This window comes from Diceros bicornis, chromosome 4 (assembly GCF_020826845.1).
Source record: "Diceros bicornis minor isolate mBicDic1 chromosome 4, mDicBic1.mat.cur, whole genome shotgun sequence".
In the NCBI taxonomy this organism is placed as follows: domain Eukaryota; kingdom Metazoa; phylum Chordata; class Mammalia; order Perissodactyla; family Rhinocerotidae; genus Diceros; species Diceros bicornis.
The window spans coordinates 96,471,637-96,489,722 of NC_080743.1; the positions used below are offsets into that span (position 1 = coordinate 96,471,637).

At 36.0% G+C, this 18,086-nt stretch overlaps 1 protein-coding gene across 1 annotated transcript in view; it reads left to right on the forward strand.

The window, feature by feature from the left end:
* The window catches only part of NME7 (NME/NM23 family member 7), a 223,552-nt gene that overhangs the window by 79,314 nt on the left and 126,152 nt on the right, over window positions 1-18,086 (forward strand). Inside the window, exon 7 of the mRNA XM_058540119.1 lies at window positions 2,440-2,545. Within this exon, the coding sequence (XP_058396102.1) occupies window positions 2,440-2,545 (106 nt within the window). The remainder of the gene's footprint in view (window positions 1-2,439; window positions 2,546-18,086) is intronic.

The following is an 18,086-nucleotide window of genomic DNA, read 5'->3' on the forward strand; positions in this document are numbered from 1 at the left end:
CCACATGATCTGGTTTTATAAGTTTCTGACTGCTGTCTTAAGAATAGACCAGACAGGGTGGGGGTAGGTGTGTTGTGGGAAGTTGAAATGAGAGATCAGTGAAGAGGTTAGTGCAGTCATCAAAGGGAGAGTTGGTGGTGGCATGGACCAGGGTGACAGATGTGGAGATGGTTGGATTCTGGATATATATTACAGGACTTGCTGGTAGATTAGATGGGTAGATAAGAAAATGAGAGGAATTAGGGATCACTAAGTTTTCTTTTGGCCTGTGCAATTGGAAGGATGGAGAAAACAGGGTGGGAGTGATTTGTGGGAGACACTGGAAATCAGGAGTTCTGTTTTGGACATTTTAAATATGAAATGTCTATAAGTGGTAGTGGCATAGATATATGGATGTGGAGTTTAGGGAGGAGGTTGAGCTGGAGGTAAAAATGTGGGAGCTATCAGAATACAGATGGCATTTCAAGCCATGGGACTTGAGGAGCTTGCCAAGATAGTGACCATAGTTAGAAGACTGGGTGGAGCCCTGGAGCTCTCCAACACTTAGGGATCAGCTAGATAGGAGAAAACCATCAAAGGAGACTGAGAAGGAGCAATCAGTGAGGTAGGAAGAAAGCCAAGTGATGAAAGTATTCCAGGATGTAGGAGTGATCAATTGTGTCAGATACTGTTTGGTCAAGTAAGGTGAGGTCTGAGAATTAATCGGGGGACTTGGCAATGTGAAGGTGCTTAGGGATTTTGATGAACATTTCATTTGGTGGAATGAAAGCCTAATTGGTTGAGTTTAAGAGAGAATGGAAGAAAGGAAGTAAAGACAGAGAATCAAGACATCTCTTTTGAGACACTTTATTGTGAAGGAAGCAGAGAGATGGGAACTCTAGAAGGGGGCGTTCCCTTCCCAGTTTTCAACCCTCTGCCATGTCCTCGTGTCACTCAGGTTTACTTCATTCAATCATTGACTACCTGCCAGGACTCTATTTGAGTCTGCGCCTGTACTGTACAGGTTCTCTGAGAATATGTAATGAAAGCATCTGGTACAGGACTAGAAGTTGTAGTTGCTATTGTTTTTGATCAAGAAGAATAATAAACAAAGGCAACAATATGATAGAAACGTACTTGATGTCTAAGGAATAGAACATTTTAATTTTATTCTACAGTGTCTTAAGACTAGAATTGCTCAGGTGTGTACACTACTGTTTAAACAATTCTTCACCTTCCCTAGTTGTTTTTTAAAATATACATCAGTGTGGTACATTAACATGTCCTATGATCTTTCAATTTTTGAATTCAATGAAAATGAGTACTTTGAGCCGTTTGTTTTAGGTGCTAAAGGACCTACAAACCTATGCAAGTTAGTTCCTTTCTTCAAATTTATAATTCATAGAGTGCAATTACCCACATAACCACAACTTTGGAGGAGTGCAGGGTGCTGATTGGGGGTGTCAGAAAAGGCCGCCTCTGGAGGAGGTGAGGTTTGAACTGGCCTTTTACACGTTGGTGGGGCTCTTTGACAGAGGGCTTTATAGGGAGTACAGAAATAGTAGTAGTAAAAGCTTAGAGGCAGGAAAGCATCTGTCTAATTAAAATAACTGGTTAGTGTGAGCATCTTTCTGGCTAGTTCAGATTGCTGGGTTGTCATTTTAATGAACCATGTGCAAAGCAAGTGACACCCTGAATCTGGTTGTAAAATAAGGTTCGTGTGATTTGATTTTATACTGGAACCATAATAAGTTCATTATTTTTAACTAATTGTAGTTCTGATGCTTGAATACTAATCTCTTCCTATAAAGATTTCCTAGTTTTTAATTTAATTTTACATATTTTAAAGAAAAGTTTAAAATTAGACCTGTGTCTCATGAACTAATGCTTTAGGGAAAATAAGAACTTTATATTGATTACTTCCAATATTTAAAATATGTTCAGACATTATCAATTTTAATACTAGGACAGAATGTTACATACTCTTATTGCTTTGATTAATACTTCTCATATATTCTTTTTTTTTTGTGTGTGAGGAAGATCAGCCCTGAGCTAACATCCGTGCCAATCCTCCTCTTTTTGCTGAGAAAGACTGGCCCTGGGCTAACATCTGTGCCTATCTTCCTCTACTTTATGTGGGACGCCGCCACAGCATGGCATGACAAGCAGTGCCTCAGTGCGCGCCTGGGATCCGAACCCTGGGCCGCCAGCAGCAGAGCACACGCACTTAACCGCTACGCCACGGGGCCGGCCCCCTTCTTCTTATATATTCTTTTGATTAGAAGACTTGAAACGGTTCAGTTAATTAGTCTTTGTAAAAATCATTTTTAGAAAATGTGAAGCAAAGAATTTATGTTACGAAATGTTAAAAGAATTGTATAGTTCTTCCTCTCTTACATAAATATCCTGGGAGTTTAAGATAGTAGATTACATATGTGAAAGTCATTTCTCTGTCTTTAGGAAATGGAATTATTTTTTCCTTCGAGTGGAGTCTGTGGGCCAGCAAATACTGCTAAATTTACCAATTGTACCTGTTGCATTATTAAGCCCCATGCTATCAGTGAAGGTAAGTGCTACACTATATCCAGTATATTTTGTTAATAGGAGCTTATTTAGTTAACGTTTATTTTCTTGACATATTTTGTGTGTAAAATTAAAGTATAATTTTAATATTTCCATTTTTTCTTTGAAGACACGAATAAAAGTGACAAAACATGAGGGAAAAAATCTGTCTAAATCTATAATTATCTTTATCTTTGTATCTGTGCAATTTTTTTTTTTTTGTGAGGAAGATTGGCCCTGAGCTAACATCCATTGCCAATATTCCTCTTTTTGATGAGAAAGATCAGCCCTGAGCTAACATCTGTGCCCATCTTCCTCTATTTTGTATGTGGGATGCTGCCACAGCATTGCTTGATGAGTGGTGTGTAGGTCTGGAGGTGGGATCCAGATCTGCGAACCCTGGGCCCCCAAAGCGGAGCACATGAGCTTAACCACTACACCACCTGTCCAGCCCCTGTATCTGTGCATTTTTAAGAGGTATTCTTTGGATTGCTGATCATGATCGTGCTCATCTTGTTACAGGTCTTGATTCCTTGACTTTTAATCTGCCTCCTTTCCTCCCAACCACATAACTGCGATTCACTTAATTTGCTTAAATAGCACTGCTAATGTACAATTTAAAACAATGTGTCTCATATCTGCAATATGCCCTTTCTGAGAAAGTTCGAGAAACTTCCTTCAGTTCTCAGTATCTGAAACCAAGTTTGACTGACGTGTATATATACACACATGCATAAGATAGGTAGATGGATGGATAGATAGATGTGTATATATGGATGTATGCTGAGAGTTTGCAAGTTTCTTTATTTTTCTTCATCTTTTTATTTTAGTCTGTTGTATGTATTTCTGTTAGCTGTCCCAAATACTTTTGAAAATGAGGTGGGGTATAATTTAAAAGATCACCCTTAAAAAACTAGAATACACTAAGTAATAAACATAATTGAATGAATTTTTACTTTTATTTTTTCTAAGTATTAAAATAATTCAGGTATACAGTAGAAAATTTGGAAAATAAAAAAACAAAAACGAAACATAAAATTTCCTGTTTAGTTATCCTGAGTTAGTCATTGTTAATATTTTGATGTTTTCTCCAAATCCTTTTCTTCTGCGTATGTATATGTATGTGTGTAACTGACACACATGAATGTAATTTAACATGGTTGAGATGTAGGTCTGTAGGCTGTTGTTTTAATTTTTGGAAGCATTTTTGGATGCTGTTAATTCTTCAGGAATATTTTAATAGTTGTACACTCTGCAATCATATAATATTTGGATACTTAGATTGTTTCCAGGTTTTTGATGTTAAAAATAATGTTTTGAAGAATCTTTGTAGATTAATATTTGGCAATATCTCTGTTTCCTCTGGCTAGTTTCCTAGAAGTAGAATTATTGGTTGAAAGGATATGAACCTTAAAGATTTTGTTGCATAATTAATACTACTTCAATTATTTAGGAAGCACTTTAATATCCTATAGATACTTAGGACCATAATTACAGAGAACTAACACGATTGATGGGTAACAGACATTTATGGAGAGCTTACCACTAAGTGCTAGGTAGTAGACTGAGTACCTTATATGTTATCTCCTTAATCTTCACAGTAATTGTGCAAGTAGGTGGATATATCATTCTTTTCCAGATAGGCGAGCTGAGGCTATATAAGAATAAGTTATTTCCCCCTGTTTAGAGTAGGGAATCCAGGATGCAAACCCTGGTCTCTTTTAACCTCCATGTTCTTTTCTCTACACGTATTGCTCCACATCAATAACAACAAAAACGACACATGGTTAGTAACACTTCCACAGGAAGTAATAGTAATATTTGAAATGGCCGGTGTTGACAAACTATGAAAAAAAATTGAGATTTTATGTTGCACTCATTTTTCTTACCTAGGGATAGATGGAGATATATATATACATATCTGCATGCACACACACACACAATATATATACACACATTTTAATGTGATGAGACAAGTTCTTCTTGTCTAAAGGCCTCAAACTTTATAAAAAGCTTGGTATCTAAATACATTCAATTTGATTTTTGTCTGATTTAATTTTTTATAAGGAAAATGTGATACATAGAAAGAGACAGAAATAAAATAAAATAGAATTAAAATAAATACTAGTTATATACTTTAATAATTCCATAGATAAATATTACTTAAATCTAATAAAAATGATTATATAAATGAAAGGTGATGTCAAAATGACTGATTATATATTTATACAGATTTAAATCATTTTTAGTCAACTATTCTTTAAAGATTAACTGTATTTCATATATTCATATTTGATATATAACATCAGAGGCATATGAGTTCAAGAAATTTTTGTAAAATCTGATCAGATGGCAGAATACTTTAAACTTTGACATTTTAAGGCATTTTTTTCTTTTATTTTCTTTCTAAACCTCGATTTTAGGGATACTTTAAGACCATTTTGAAATATGTAATTAACCCAATTCTTCTTAAACTGTGCTACAATGAAATATAGTTTGAAGTCTCGTATTGAATGTATTGTTAGATTCACTCAGCCCCTTTTCAATTGCTGGTTTGTGTTTATCTTTTTCTATAATGATTCCATTTTGTGGTATATTTAATTTCACCTGTGGTCTAGTTATAGGTATGAGAGAAGAAGAAATTTTTTAAAAAAGGCATTGCTGGTAAGAGAGTAGCAGAAATGGAATAGGGTCGTTCCCTTCTGTTGACTGCCGGCTCCCCAGAGAAGGCCAGAATAGCCTGTTGATCAAGCAAAACTAAGTTTATTGCTACTACAGTAAGGAGAGCACACCTGAGGGAGTTGCAGTAGACTTTACAAGGGAAAGGTCGCAGGCAGATGCTGCAGAGTTTTGGGTATGACCCTGAGAGATTTAAGATGGGTCTATCAATGCAGTGATCTGAATGAAACTGGGCAAAGTTCATGATATAGTAGTTTAGGATGAGTGGAAGCAGCGAGGCAAGGATCTTAACCAAGTCTTTTAAGTACACGGTTATTTGATAAGTGAGTTTGCCCAGTTGAGGAAATATTGTGAAAAGGGGACTGTTAGAGTAGTCTATTGTTGGGGTAAATGGACTTTTGGGAAGTTCCTGAAGCAAACAATGAAGTTATTTACTGATTTACAGACTTATCTTTGTGGGTAAGAATTTCTTGGCACAAATAATAAAGTCATGTGGATGTTGGTAGCCTTAGTTCTTAGTCCTATAGTTAATCTATATGGATATGATGGCTCACTTCTCACTTCTAAGAGTGCTAGAAAAAAAGGGCTTACTTTGTCGAGTAGGAGGTGGGAAAAAATAATAAGGCATACTTGAGACATCTGTGGTCTTTTTATATATCTACATTGAAATATGTTTTGTCATTTAGGGGCTCAGGTTAAAAGGGAAGAAAAAAGGTGAATATTCTTGTGTCTTTTTTCTTTTTTAATTTCAGAATGATGCAGTGTATTTGTTTTGACGTCCTCCGTATTATTTATATGTAGTTAGTTTAATTCCATCAATAAAACGAATTATTTTTACTCTGAAATCAGGCTGCATAAGTTTGAATTCTGGGTCTGCTACTTACTAGCCATGGAATATTGGATAAGTTACATAACCTGTTTGTACCTTGTTTCCTCATCTGTAAAATGAGAGTAGTAGTATACCTTCTGCACTGGGTAACTGTAAGGATTAAATGCATTAAATGTAATGATTAAGTGTAAATGTAAATGATGAATTACATCGTTAAATGTGAGGACTAATGTCCCAGGCACAAGGCCCAGCACTTAGTTAAGTGCCATCTCAGTGTTAGATGTTATCGCTGTCATGATTACTACCCTGTTACTACTACTGCTACCACTGTGACTACTATCGTTATCTTTTAATTTTTAAGTAAAGTTGAATGATTCCTCAGTAACAAGCAATAGTTTAAAATGCTAATAAAATCCAACATCCACATCCATTATCCACAGAAAAAAAGAAAATCGCCATGATTGTTTAAGGAACAAAGTACTTTCATTATTTTCCTCGGGTAAAGTCTGGGTCTAATGTGAGTCCATGAAGTAGGACCATCGCTTACATCTGCTGGATTCCGCAGCTCTCAGCAGTTACCTGTTCTGATTGTCTGTTACGGTTGGCATTGGGCAGGAGGTGACAGCTAAATCTGGGAGCACTGTTTTTGCACTTGTAGTGGCCAAAAAATTTAGCATTTTGAAGGATCAGAACCCTAAAGTTTTGTTGGAAATTTTTCTCTCTTATAATAGATTTATGCATTAAACAATTTTACTGCATTGTTGGTAACATTATCCTTTCTGAAATTTAGTTTCTTCCTCAGTAAAATGAGTCAAGATGATTTGAAAGTTTCCTCTCGGCCTTTACTCCAGATTTTCTATTATTCTGTGAAAATTCTTATAAAAGAAAATTGTATTGTGTATCTCAGTGTTGTGTTTTGGCTGTAAAAATTAATTCTATTTTCATGGAGGCTGTTTCAAAGCAATTTTAGATTTTATTTTTGAAAAGACATATAGAGACAGTTTTGGAGTTGTCTGTTTACATTTAATTAATTAGGAAGCAAATGATTTATTAGAATATTGGCCAATTTGTAAATTTAATGCCAGAATTGTTTCTGATATGCTAATTAAAACAGGCCTGGTATCAGCAAGATCTTATTTTTCAAGTTTCTCATTTTTAAAAATTGAGTTGTTGAGTGGTCCTGGTGTAGTGGTTAAGTTCACATGCTCCACTTCGGTGGCCTGGGGTTCCTGGGTTCAGATCCCAGGTGCGGACCTACACACCTGGTGCGGACCTTGACACACATCGTCAAGCCATGCTGTGGCAGTGTGCCACAGACAAAATAGAGGAAGACTGGCACAGATGTTAGCTCTGGGACAATCTTCCTCAAGCAAAAAGAGGAAGATTGGCAACAGATGTTAGCTCAGGGCCACTCTTCCTCACACACACAAAAAAAATTGCGTTATTATTACTCACAACCTCTTTCAGAGTTTTAATTTCCATCCTGAATGGTAGTTTTGATGCTAGGTAGGTCAAGTGCCCTAGAAGACTCATTCTACCCTGTGAAACCCCCCTCAATTTGGGCTGATTGAATTGATTAAGTTCCTAGCTTTTTGGTATTAGATTTCCTTCAAGTAATTCAGCTTCTGGGATACTGTGGAAGAGTAAAATTTTTTGGTGTAAAGAGATTGGATTTAAACATCGTAAATCTAACTCTGTTTCACTAAAAATTCTTGGATTGGGCCCAGTTTTGCTTAGAAAGTCACAGTTTTGGAGTTTATAATTGTTTTATCTCCTGAGAGAGTAATCCCCACTTAAAGGTAATTTATAACAGATGCACCAAGTACATTGAACTACATGTTAGACCCTGACTTTGAATGCATAGAGCTTAGTGCACATTTTTGAAACAAAATTATAGGCAGTGAAAATATCTAGTGAGTTTGTAAGTTGTGGGAACTTTAAATGAAATTACTGATTTATTGATTTATAAGGAATCTCAAGAGTTCTGCTGTCCCTACAAAAGAATCCTAACCCTCAGGAAGGATTACATTACATACACAAGTAGATGTGTATGCGGCTATTAAAAAATTTCGTTTAGAAATTGTGATATTGTTTGCAAATATGTTCCAACATCTAATAACCTTTAGAGTAAAATGAGAATTCCTAGGATTATCAATTGTAACAACTTGACTGATAGCAGAGGGGAAGAAGGTCTCCTCAAATCTTGTTAATGAAACTGTTAGAAAGGACTTTCTGTATGTATAGAACAACAAAAACAGTTTTATTACTAATTGCATTTCATATTTATGGAGTGATAAGTACTTTACATGAATTATTTAATTCTCAAAACTATGAGGGAAGGTATTTTTTGAAACCCATGTCACCGAGGAGGAAACCTGGACAGCGAGGTGTTAAATAACGTGCCCAAAGTCATACAGCTCTTCAGCAGTGGGGTTGGGATCTGTGCGAAGTTTGTCTTCATTCTATCCCATTATACCATTCTGCCCCTACGTGGATTATCACTTAGACCCTATAAATCCCTATCTTCAAGTTTGATTATTAACCCCATTTTACAGGTGTGGAATCTAAGAATCAGAAGGGATAGGTAATGTCCTGAAATCCAGAACTATTTGATTCTACAGCTGGGACTATCTGCGCTATTCCATGAATACTGAGGCCGATGGATTGCTTGTGGAAAGGCATTCCTGGTAGAGGGTTTTATAATAATTGGTATGAGGGGTGATTTTGATACCTAATATCTTCCCTGGGTGAAAAATACTCACAATGTAAGATAGGACTTAGAGAAATGACTGCTGTTCTGGCCCAGATGATGGCAGTTGATAGATGAATAATGAACAAGTTCTTGAGAATGAGAAATTTAGGGGCTGGCCCGGTGGCGCAGCCATTAGTTCACGCGCTCCGCTGTGGTGGCCCGGGGTTCGCAGGTTCAGATCCCGGGCGCGGACCGTTGCACCACTTGTCAAGCCATGCTGTGGAGGCTTCTCGTATAAAGTAGAGGAAGATGGGCACCGATGTTAGCCCAGGGCCAATCTTCCTCAGCAAAAAGAGGAGGATTGGCATCGGATGTTAGCTCAGGGATGATCTTCCTCACACACACAAAAAAAAAATTACAAATTTAGAACACCTTCTTAAAACTTGCCAGTTAAATGGGAATAATCCTTTTCATATTTTTAAAGATGTTTAATTTGATTAAAACAGTTGTTTGTTTTCTTCTATTTTTATATTTCAAGAATCTGTTTTTCCTGGGTATAATTCATTTACACTGTTTCAGGTTCCTCTCTCCCTTGTTCCTGCCCTCTAGCATCACCATCTGCCTTTCAGTTCCATAAACACCCCTTGTTCCTTCTCTCCTCAGGGCCTTTTTCTATGCCCTTGCCTTCCATCTGCCTGGAAGGAGCATCCCCCGCTCCCCCTCCTACCCCCTAGTGTCATTTCCTCAGGGAAACCTAACTTAATGCTGGCCCCACCCCGAGATGCTAGGGTCCTGAGGAACATGTTCTCTTGTCACTCTCTGCTTTTCCTACATAGTATTTAGCACAGTTTGCTATTATATATTATGTAATTAATATACATAGCTACAATATATAATATATTAGTTTTTGACTAATGATCATTATCCTTGTCCTCTGCCAGATCATAAACTCTGACTGCAGGGATAGTGTTTGTCTCATTGTCATACTTTTCTAAATATTTTGTACTCCTCATTGTAATCTTTTTTTAGCCCACATGTTATTGTGGAGTCTCTTTTGGTGTCTGAACATGGTCAGAGAATGTGGTCTCTATGATAATTGGTTCTTTGAAATTTGTTGATCTCTTTTCTTACTTAGTGCATGGTTAATTTGAAAACAAATTTCCAATGTGTGCTTGAAAAGAAGGATATTTGTTGTGTTATTCTCTCTTTATACATAAAAAACTATTGACTCAAATCTGTTGTTCAAATCTATAGCCTTACTACCTTTTCTTTTGTCTGCTTGGTTTATCAGCTTCTGAAAAAAGCTTTGTTCAATTCTTCCATGTTAAAATTACCTATTAGAAATTTGTCGGTTTCTCCTTTCTGTTTTTGCTTTGTATATCCTGAGGCTTCATTGTTCTATGTGATTATTATATCTTTTTGCTCATTATGTAGTGTCTTACTTTATCCCCATTAATTGTTTTTTGTTGTTTACTTTAAAGGGAAGCATATGATTTTCCAAAATTTTTTTTGCCTTTTGCTCTAATATGTATCTTAAGTCACTATGGCTGAATTTTGTTTCATTTCTATTTTTAAAATTCTTATTTTTTCAATCCAATTTAATAGTCTTATCTTAAAATAGTTGAAATTAACCTATTGCCATTTATTGTGATTACTGATCTATTTGGATTCCTTTCTCTATCTTGCTTAAAGTTTTTTCAGTCTCTCCCCCCACCCCCACCGCCTGTCCAGCCTTCTGTTGGATGGATAAAGTTTTCTTTATTGCCTTCTTTCTCCTTTGTTTTTCTGCTGGTTTGAAAGCCCTAGCTCAGGGGACATCAAACTACAGCCCTTGCACCAAATTGGGCCAGTTGCTGTTTTTGTAAATAAAGTTTTATTGAGACACAGCCATGCTCATTCATTTGCGTATTGTTTATGGCTACTTTTATGCTACAATAGCAGGGTTGAGTAGCTGTGACAGATACAGTATGACCTACAAAGACTAAAATATTAACTATCTGACCCTTTACAGAAAAAGTTTACTGACCTCTGCCGTAGAGGGTGTATTTTTAATTGATTCTGCCTAAATTTTAGCATGTGTACTTAACTCTAAATTTTACTAATAAAATTTAAACTTGTTCACTCTCTCCAGATTTATCCTAAGAAAAAGACTTTAGAATGCTTTAGCCACTGAAATCATCTCCTCCCATCTTCCAAGTAATTGGTATAAGAATGTTAATTCTCCTATTTTTTATCTTTTATTTTTTAGTCAACTTTATTGATATATAATTTACATAACATAAAATGCACACATTCTAAGTGTACAGTTCTGGCACTATATCACAGTGTCTCAAACTTGGAGTCAAGAAGTCCTTCTTAACTTATAAACATGGTTCTGTCTGATGTCTCCTTCTTAGAGACGGTTAGAGGCTGAGTAGATAGTTTTGACTGTTGGAATGTGTTGCTTTGTGAAAGCAGGATGATTGAATAGATTGATTCCAGGCTTAATTGTGTCTGTTTATAATTATAGGTCCTCTATCAATGACACAGCAATGAAGTCACTGTGTCTTTTATCTTTAGAAGTCAGGGCTTGCTCTTCACACTTGACTGGAATAAAGAAACATCTGTTGCCAGGCAGCCAAAGCACTAACACCTAGCAACTATGGTGTGTGCATCAGGAACCTTAGGCTCTCTTCAGAGCCTAGTGATGTGTAGTACAAGCAAAAGATCTATACTCATCTGTCATTTATTAAAAAATGCTAAAGGGACATGCCAGCTGTAATTGCTTTTTGAGTGGGTTAATAAATGGTACTCTGCTTTTCTACATATTCACACATCTTTCTTACTCCAGAAAGCCTGTGGTTCAAACTTGTTTTGGCGATTAATTCATTTGTAACATCTGCTACTTCTCTGTGTTGTCATCTGGTAGCTTGTGTGTACGCAAAGTGGGGAGTGGGTTACTCCTTCCTGTTATTTCTTCAGAGCTATTTTCATGGTGGTTATTATAGAATAGCTTAGTTATCAAAGGGATGGTTTTCAGCGTCTCTTTAGGATAATCTTAAGGATTTGAATTTAAGTAAATCGGAGAAAGCTCAGATGTCTCTGGTGTGCTTGAAGTCCATCTTGGAATATTTGGTACAGGTTTATGCCACAGACTCTCTCCTCTGCTTTTCTTATAGTTTAGAGTATCCCGGATTTGAGGGCAGGCAAACTTTAAGTGAAATCTTATTTAAGCATTAGGTTGTGTCAGAAGGTGAAATTTCCAGTATGATTTTTACAGTGTTGGGCTTTGTATTAATGATAGTTTTCATTTAATTTGATCGCTATTAGTTAATGTGATTTAAAACACATGACTTGAATTCTTCACAAGTGTGGTGTGAGAATAAATTAGGTAATAGATATAAAGCCAATTTGAGTTCTTCAGGAAAAGTCATCACTCTGAGAAAAACATCTTAAATTGATATATAATTAAATAAAGTTGAATATTTTCTTAGGAACTGTGCTCTTTAGGCACCAGAATGCTCCATTTAAGGAATAGACACCAAAGAGATACAGAGGTGGGTAATGCCAAGTTTTAGCCAGGAATTTGTCTTAATAGCTTTTATTAGGATTTTTCTTGTATTAATAGAAGTAATACACATTATAGAAAATTTAGAAATACAGAAAGATGTTTATTTTAAAAACCACTCCTACCATTCAGAGATTCTGTTTACAATGTGGCATGTTCTCTGTCAAACAGAGCCAAACACAACAACATGGATATATTTCACAGTCATGAAGTTGAGCAAAATAAGCAAGATGTAAAAGAATATATGCCATATGATTCTATTTATATAAAGTTCAAACATAGGCAAAAGTCAACTATGTTTTTCAAGAATGTAAATACAGGTAGTAAAGAATAAAGAAGTGCATGGAAAAGGTTATTTCAAAGTCAGGTAGTCGTTGAGGGCAGAAAGGGCGCTGATTGGGGAGGCACATGCAGGGGGCCTCTGGGATGCTGGCAGTGTTCTGTGGTTTTTTTTTTTTTTTCGACCTGAGTGGGGGTTATCACAGATGTTCACTTTAAAATTATTTATTAAACTGAACATATCTGTTATATATTTTACCATAAAATATATACTTTTTATATTTTACAATAAATGTGTAGAAATTGGGGAAGGCATAGAATAGATGGTATAGTATGCTTTCATTTCTTTAAAAACAAAAAGGCCATGTCTGTATATTCGTGCAGATGCTGAATATTTCTAGAGGAATATATAAGAAACTACCAACAGTGATTGCCTCTGAGAAGAAGGACTGAGATTAGAATGGGAGGGAGACTTACTTTCACTATATACCCTTTTATTTCCATTTTACGTGTTTTCCAATGAAGAATGGTCTTAGAAAGTTGTGCCAAAGACTACTTAAAAATTAAATGATAGAAGGTAGGGGAAATTAAGACAAAAAATTCAAAATTTAAGAATTTAACACTTTTATGACTTCCTTGTTAAGATTATGTAGGCTTGGAGTAGTGGGATTAAGGAAGAATACGACTGAAAATTAAAATCATAGGCTTTTCAGACCACATTACCCCTTTTCATGGCCAGGAGAGTGGTTACTGTGATGTTCTGTTGTCCTCAGAGATTTTGCTCACAGTCGTGGTTCTCAAATTTTAGTGTCCATCCAGATCACCTGAAGGGCTTGTTAAAATGTGAATTCCTGGGCTCTACCTCGAGTGTCTGATTCAGTACATCTGCATTTCTAACAAGTTCTCAGGTCATGTTAATACTGCTTATGCAGGGACCACATTTTGAGAACCACTAGACAGCAAAGCTGCCACCTACATAAGTACTATGCTGGGGGATAGAACAAAAATGGAGGCCCATACCCAGTGTGTATAGTATGTGCTTCCAACAGAAAAGGAGCAAGAATTATATAATTTATGGCCCATAGTTTGGCATTCCATCTGTTTTTAAGCCTATCTATGAATGGCAATATAGGTCTTGCCAGCTGGAGAAATCAGATCGAGCCATTTAAAATCAACAGAAGAAACAATGTTCTTAAAATAAGATCCCTAAATTTGTGGATCTCCTTAACTGTGACTTTGGATAGCTGAAATAAATAAAAATCAATGTACCTATTTTAAAAAATTTTGCAAAAGACTAGCTTTGAGAACCTTTTTCTTTATGTCTTTTAAAAAGGAGAAAACAACAGAACTAATTTTAAGAAAGGGAAAAGATTTATTTACTTTCTTTTGTTCATGTTAGAATTAGTAGAAACATGGTATTCAATTACTTTTTCAGTCTTTTCCATTGTGTTTTCCTATAAAACTAACAGATTTCCATTGATGAGTTATAACGTGTATAGCAGTTGTATAATTATATTCATGAAAATATCCTAGAAACAAGAAGTCGGCTTCTAATGGGACTTGGGCTTAACGCTACCCTCCGCACGAGAGACTGGCTTCTTTTAAGATTAGGAAGGGTCTCCCTCTACCCCGAAGCTGGCAGTACCCTGTGGTGTAGAAACTTAGCATTGCTTTGTGATCATGTGATTGTTTTCTGTAGTAACTTGGCACTGACTTTGGACTTCTGATGACCTATTTGCCTGATATTACATAATTTTCCGTTTCTGGCCTGTCTACCCAGTACCCTACTTTATTTTAGTTTTTCTTGGACTGCCCTTATTTTAAAACTATAATCAGGGCTGGCCCAGTAGCGTAGTGGTTAAGTGCACGCGCTCCGCTTTGGTGGCCTGAGGGTTCACAGGTTGGGATTCCGGGCGCGCACCGCCGCACAGTTTGTCAAGCCGTGCTGTGACGGCGTCCAGTATAAAATGGAGAAAGATAGGCATGGATGTTAGCCCAGGGCCAATCTTCCTCGGCAAAAAGAGGAGGACTGGTAGGGATGTTAGCTCAGGGCTGATCTTCCTCACACACAAAAAACCCTATAATCGTATTTCAACCATGCTAGCTGTTTTTGGCTTCTTTTGCTGTGCTGAGCCTATCCTTGTCTTCCCAGTAAGGAGGGGTTGTTGACTGCTTTTTCCTGGAGATCTTAGGTCCTGTGGGTCTTCTTGGTTGTTCCTGGGTTGGTGTGGAGCCTGCCTTTACTATTTTCCACTCACTTAATTACATTATGATGAATTTTAATATTCTGAGTTACCTACCATATTATGGGTACATCTGTAAAGCTATGTTGGTTACTCTTTAGTGCCTTGTAAGGAGTTTACTGATTATGGTTGTTAGGACATTGGTAAGGAAAAACATGTATTTTAGATCTGGGTGTGTGGTATAAGTGGAGAATCAGAAATGCTATTGGATGAATTAGGTCTATCTTTTATAAGCCTACTTGCTACTTGAATAGATTTTATGATCAGCTAGTGGATTAATTTGAGATCTTTTAAGACCTAAGTAAGTGCCTTATTAGTTCTCAATTTAACAATTCTGCTGAATCCAAACTCTCGTCTGCAATTGATTTAATGTGATGCTACAATATTTTTGCTTATTAGAAGGCAGAATATTGTAACAGGCTTTTGCAGCCAAACTGATCTGTGGGTTATCTTTTCATCTGATTAAAAATTACTGGAAGATTATCAGTGAAGTGGCATTGCCTAGTAACATATTGTTGTCTAGGAGACAGAAAGCTTTTCCACCTGGTTTTTATGCCTAAGGTTATTTGTTATGCATGTTTGCTAGGATTAGTATTAAATTCCTTCTGTTGAATAGTAATGCTTGTGATTTCTTTTGTATTTTGGCATTGAAAATTAATCTAAACTCTTATAATCTCTAGCTTTGATTTGGTTTTACACTAATCACATTTTAAAGACACACTATCCCTATTTTTTAGTTAAAATATCTTTCAATTTTATTTCACTAGAATTAAATTTAAAAAAAAATCAAATTTCTCCAATTTGATTTAAATTAATTACTAATATTAAACATATCATCTATTTATCTATCAATTTTCTTCGTTCATGCATTCTTGGCTGTATCAGGATTAAAACTTTTCTTTCATAGGTTCTTACCCCCCAAAAACGCAAGATTTCTTTGTTGACATTTTCCCATCTTTCAGTTTCATTTCTCACCATCTATCCAGGTTGTAGTGAACTGTCTTGTACAACAGCCTGGCTGCTTCTTTAAAGTTTAGTTTTGTAAGTTGTTTTGCTCACCAAAATGTCCTTTTCATGGGCTCTCATTTCTATGAGTAGGCTTTTGTTTTCATCTATTTATACCTTACTATTGCAAGGAATAAGTATAACATTCGTGGTAAAGGTGTTTTTCAAGTTTTTCCACAGTATAAGGGAGGGAGGGGTTCCTTGGCTGCAAGGTTGCTTTCAGATGTACAGGTTACTGTATAGATATTGTGAAATCAATGGAAAATATCAACACTTCAGGAAAGATCTTAACATCAGAATTAGTTATTTCCACAGGAAATAATTTTTGATGTAGAGACTTGTGGCAAAATTGAAACTACTGGATTATTAACTATGAAAACCAATTTTATCATAACTTTGAAGAATATTATCCATCTACCTTGTTAACAATTAACTTTTCTCTTTGTGATTTTCTATCTAGAAAAGTTTTCTAGAGCTACTAATAAATAATAAAATGATCATTGTTCACTCTCTTTTTTTTCCTTCAAATTTGATAAGCATCAAAATGGTAAGAAGGAAGGAAACCTTAAACTCTGAATAATCAATAAATTGGGTGATCTGAACAATTCAAAATTTACTACATATGCATTCTATGTTCTTCTTTGTTAACTATTTTATAGTTTATATTCCAAAGATCAAAAAAGACAAGTCACACATATATAAATAATGCATATTCTTGCATATTGTAGGGGAGGCAAACTTTTAGCTTTACCATCTGAGTTTTTTTGGCTGGGCCTGAGAATTAGATTGACATAAGACAGATCAACAGCAGAAAAGCACTAAAAAACATATAATACAAGTTTTACATGACACAGGAGCCTTCATAAGGAATGAAAACCCAAAGAAATGGAGAAAACCTACTTGTTTTTATATTAGGTTGAACAGAGAGAGGCGATTGTGCCAATTGTAGAAAAGTGACTAAACTATGTGGGGAGGCTAAAGGAAGGTGAGAATTATTTTAACAAGGTCTGTCTGTATAGAATTCTCTCTGTCTCAGCTTCTGGTCCCTGATGATAAGAATGTTGCTTTCCTTCTGGTAAAGGAAAGACATCTTGCATATGGGAATTTCATCTCTTGTTTTTAAGGAAAAGAAGGACGGTCAGAGTGTTTTTCTTGTATTTGCTGTTTTTCAAGTGCCTTTAACTCAAAATAGTCAATATTCCAGAGCAACATATTTTGGGGTAGCATGTTCTGAACTCCTTCAATATACATGAATTGTTTGATTGAATGATATATATAAGCCAGTTACATATTTTTGACTATTTTTTTTCTTTTTTCTTTTTTTTTTTTGTGAGGAGGACTAGCCCTGAGCTAACATCCTATGCCAATCTTCCCCTTTTTCTTGAGGAAGATTGGCCCTGGGCTAACATCCATGCCCATCTTCCTCTACTTTTTATATGGGACGCCGCCACAACATGGCTTAACAAGCGGTGAGTCGGTGCGTGCCCGGCATCATAACCTGCGAACCCCGGGCCACCAAAGCGGAGCAGAGCGCACGCAATTAACCGCTTGCGCCACCGGGCCGGCCCCATATTTTTACTATTTTATTATTATATAACATAATCTCAGATTCTGGGGGCAAGCAGAACTGGCTTTAAAATTTAGTTTTATCACTTACTAGCTATTGGGGCATGTTTTAACCCTTGAGAATAGATGATAAAGATCTATGAAATGAAGTTTATAATTGTACCTCCCTCATAGGGCTGTTGTGAAGATTACATGAAATAATATGACAAGCACATACAATACATATCAGAGAGAAGACTAGCTGTTCCCCCCAAATTTCTGTTATCCTTCCGCAGTGTAGACTTGCTCCATTTCTGGGTTTTCTATTCTGTTCCATTGATCTATATGTCTGTCACTCTGCCACCACTACAGAGTCTTGATTACCGTAGCTATATAATAAGTCAGGAGACTGGGTAGATTGATTCCTCCTACTTTTTTTAAAAAATTGTTTTAGCTGCTCTAGTTCCTTGACTTTTCCATATAATTTTAGAATAATCTTGTTTATATCTCCCAGCAAACATCTTGCTGGGATTTTTATAGGAATTGCATTAAACCTATTTATAAATTTGAGGAGAATTGGCATCTTTACAATGTTAAATGTTCCAAATCATGGACACTATATGACTCTCCATTTATTTAGGTCTTCCATCAAGCATTTTGTAGTTTTCATACATAAGTCCTGTGCATGTTTTGTTAGATTTACACTTAGTAATTTTTTTTCTTTTT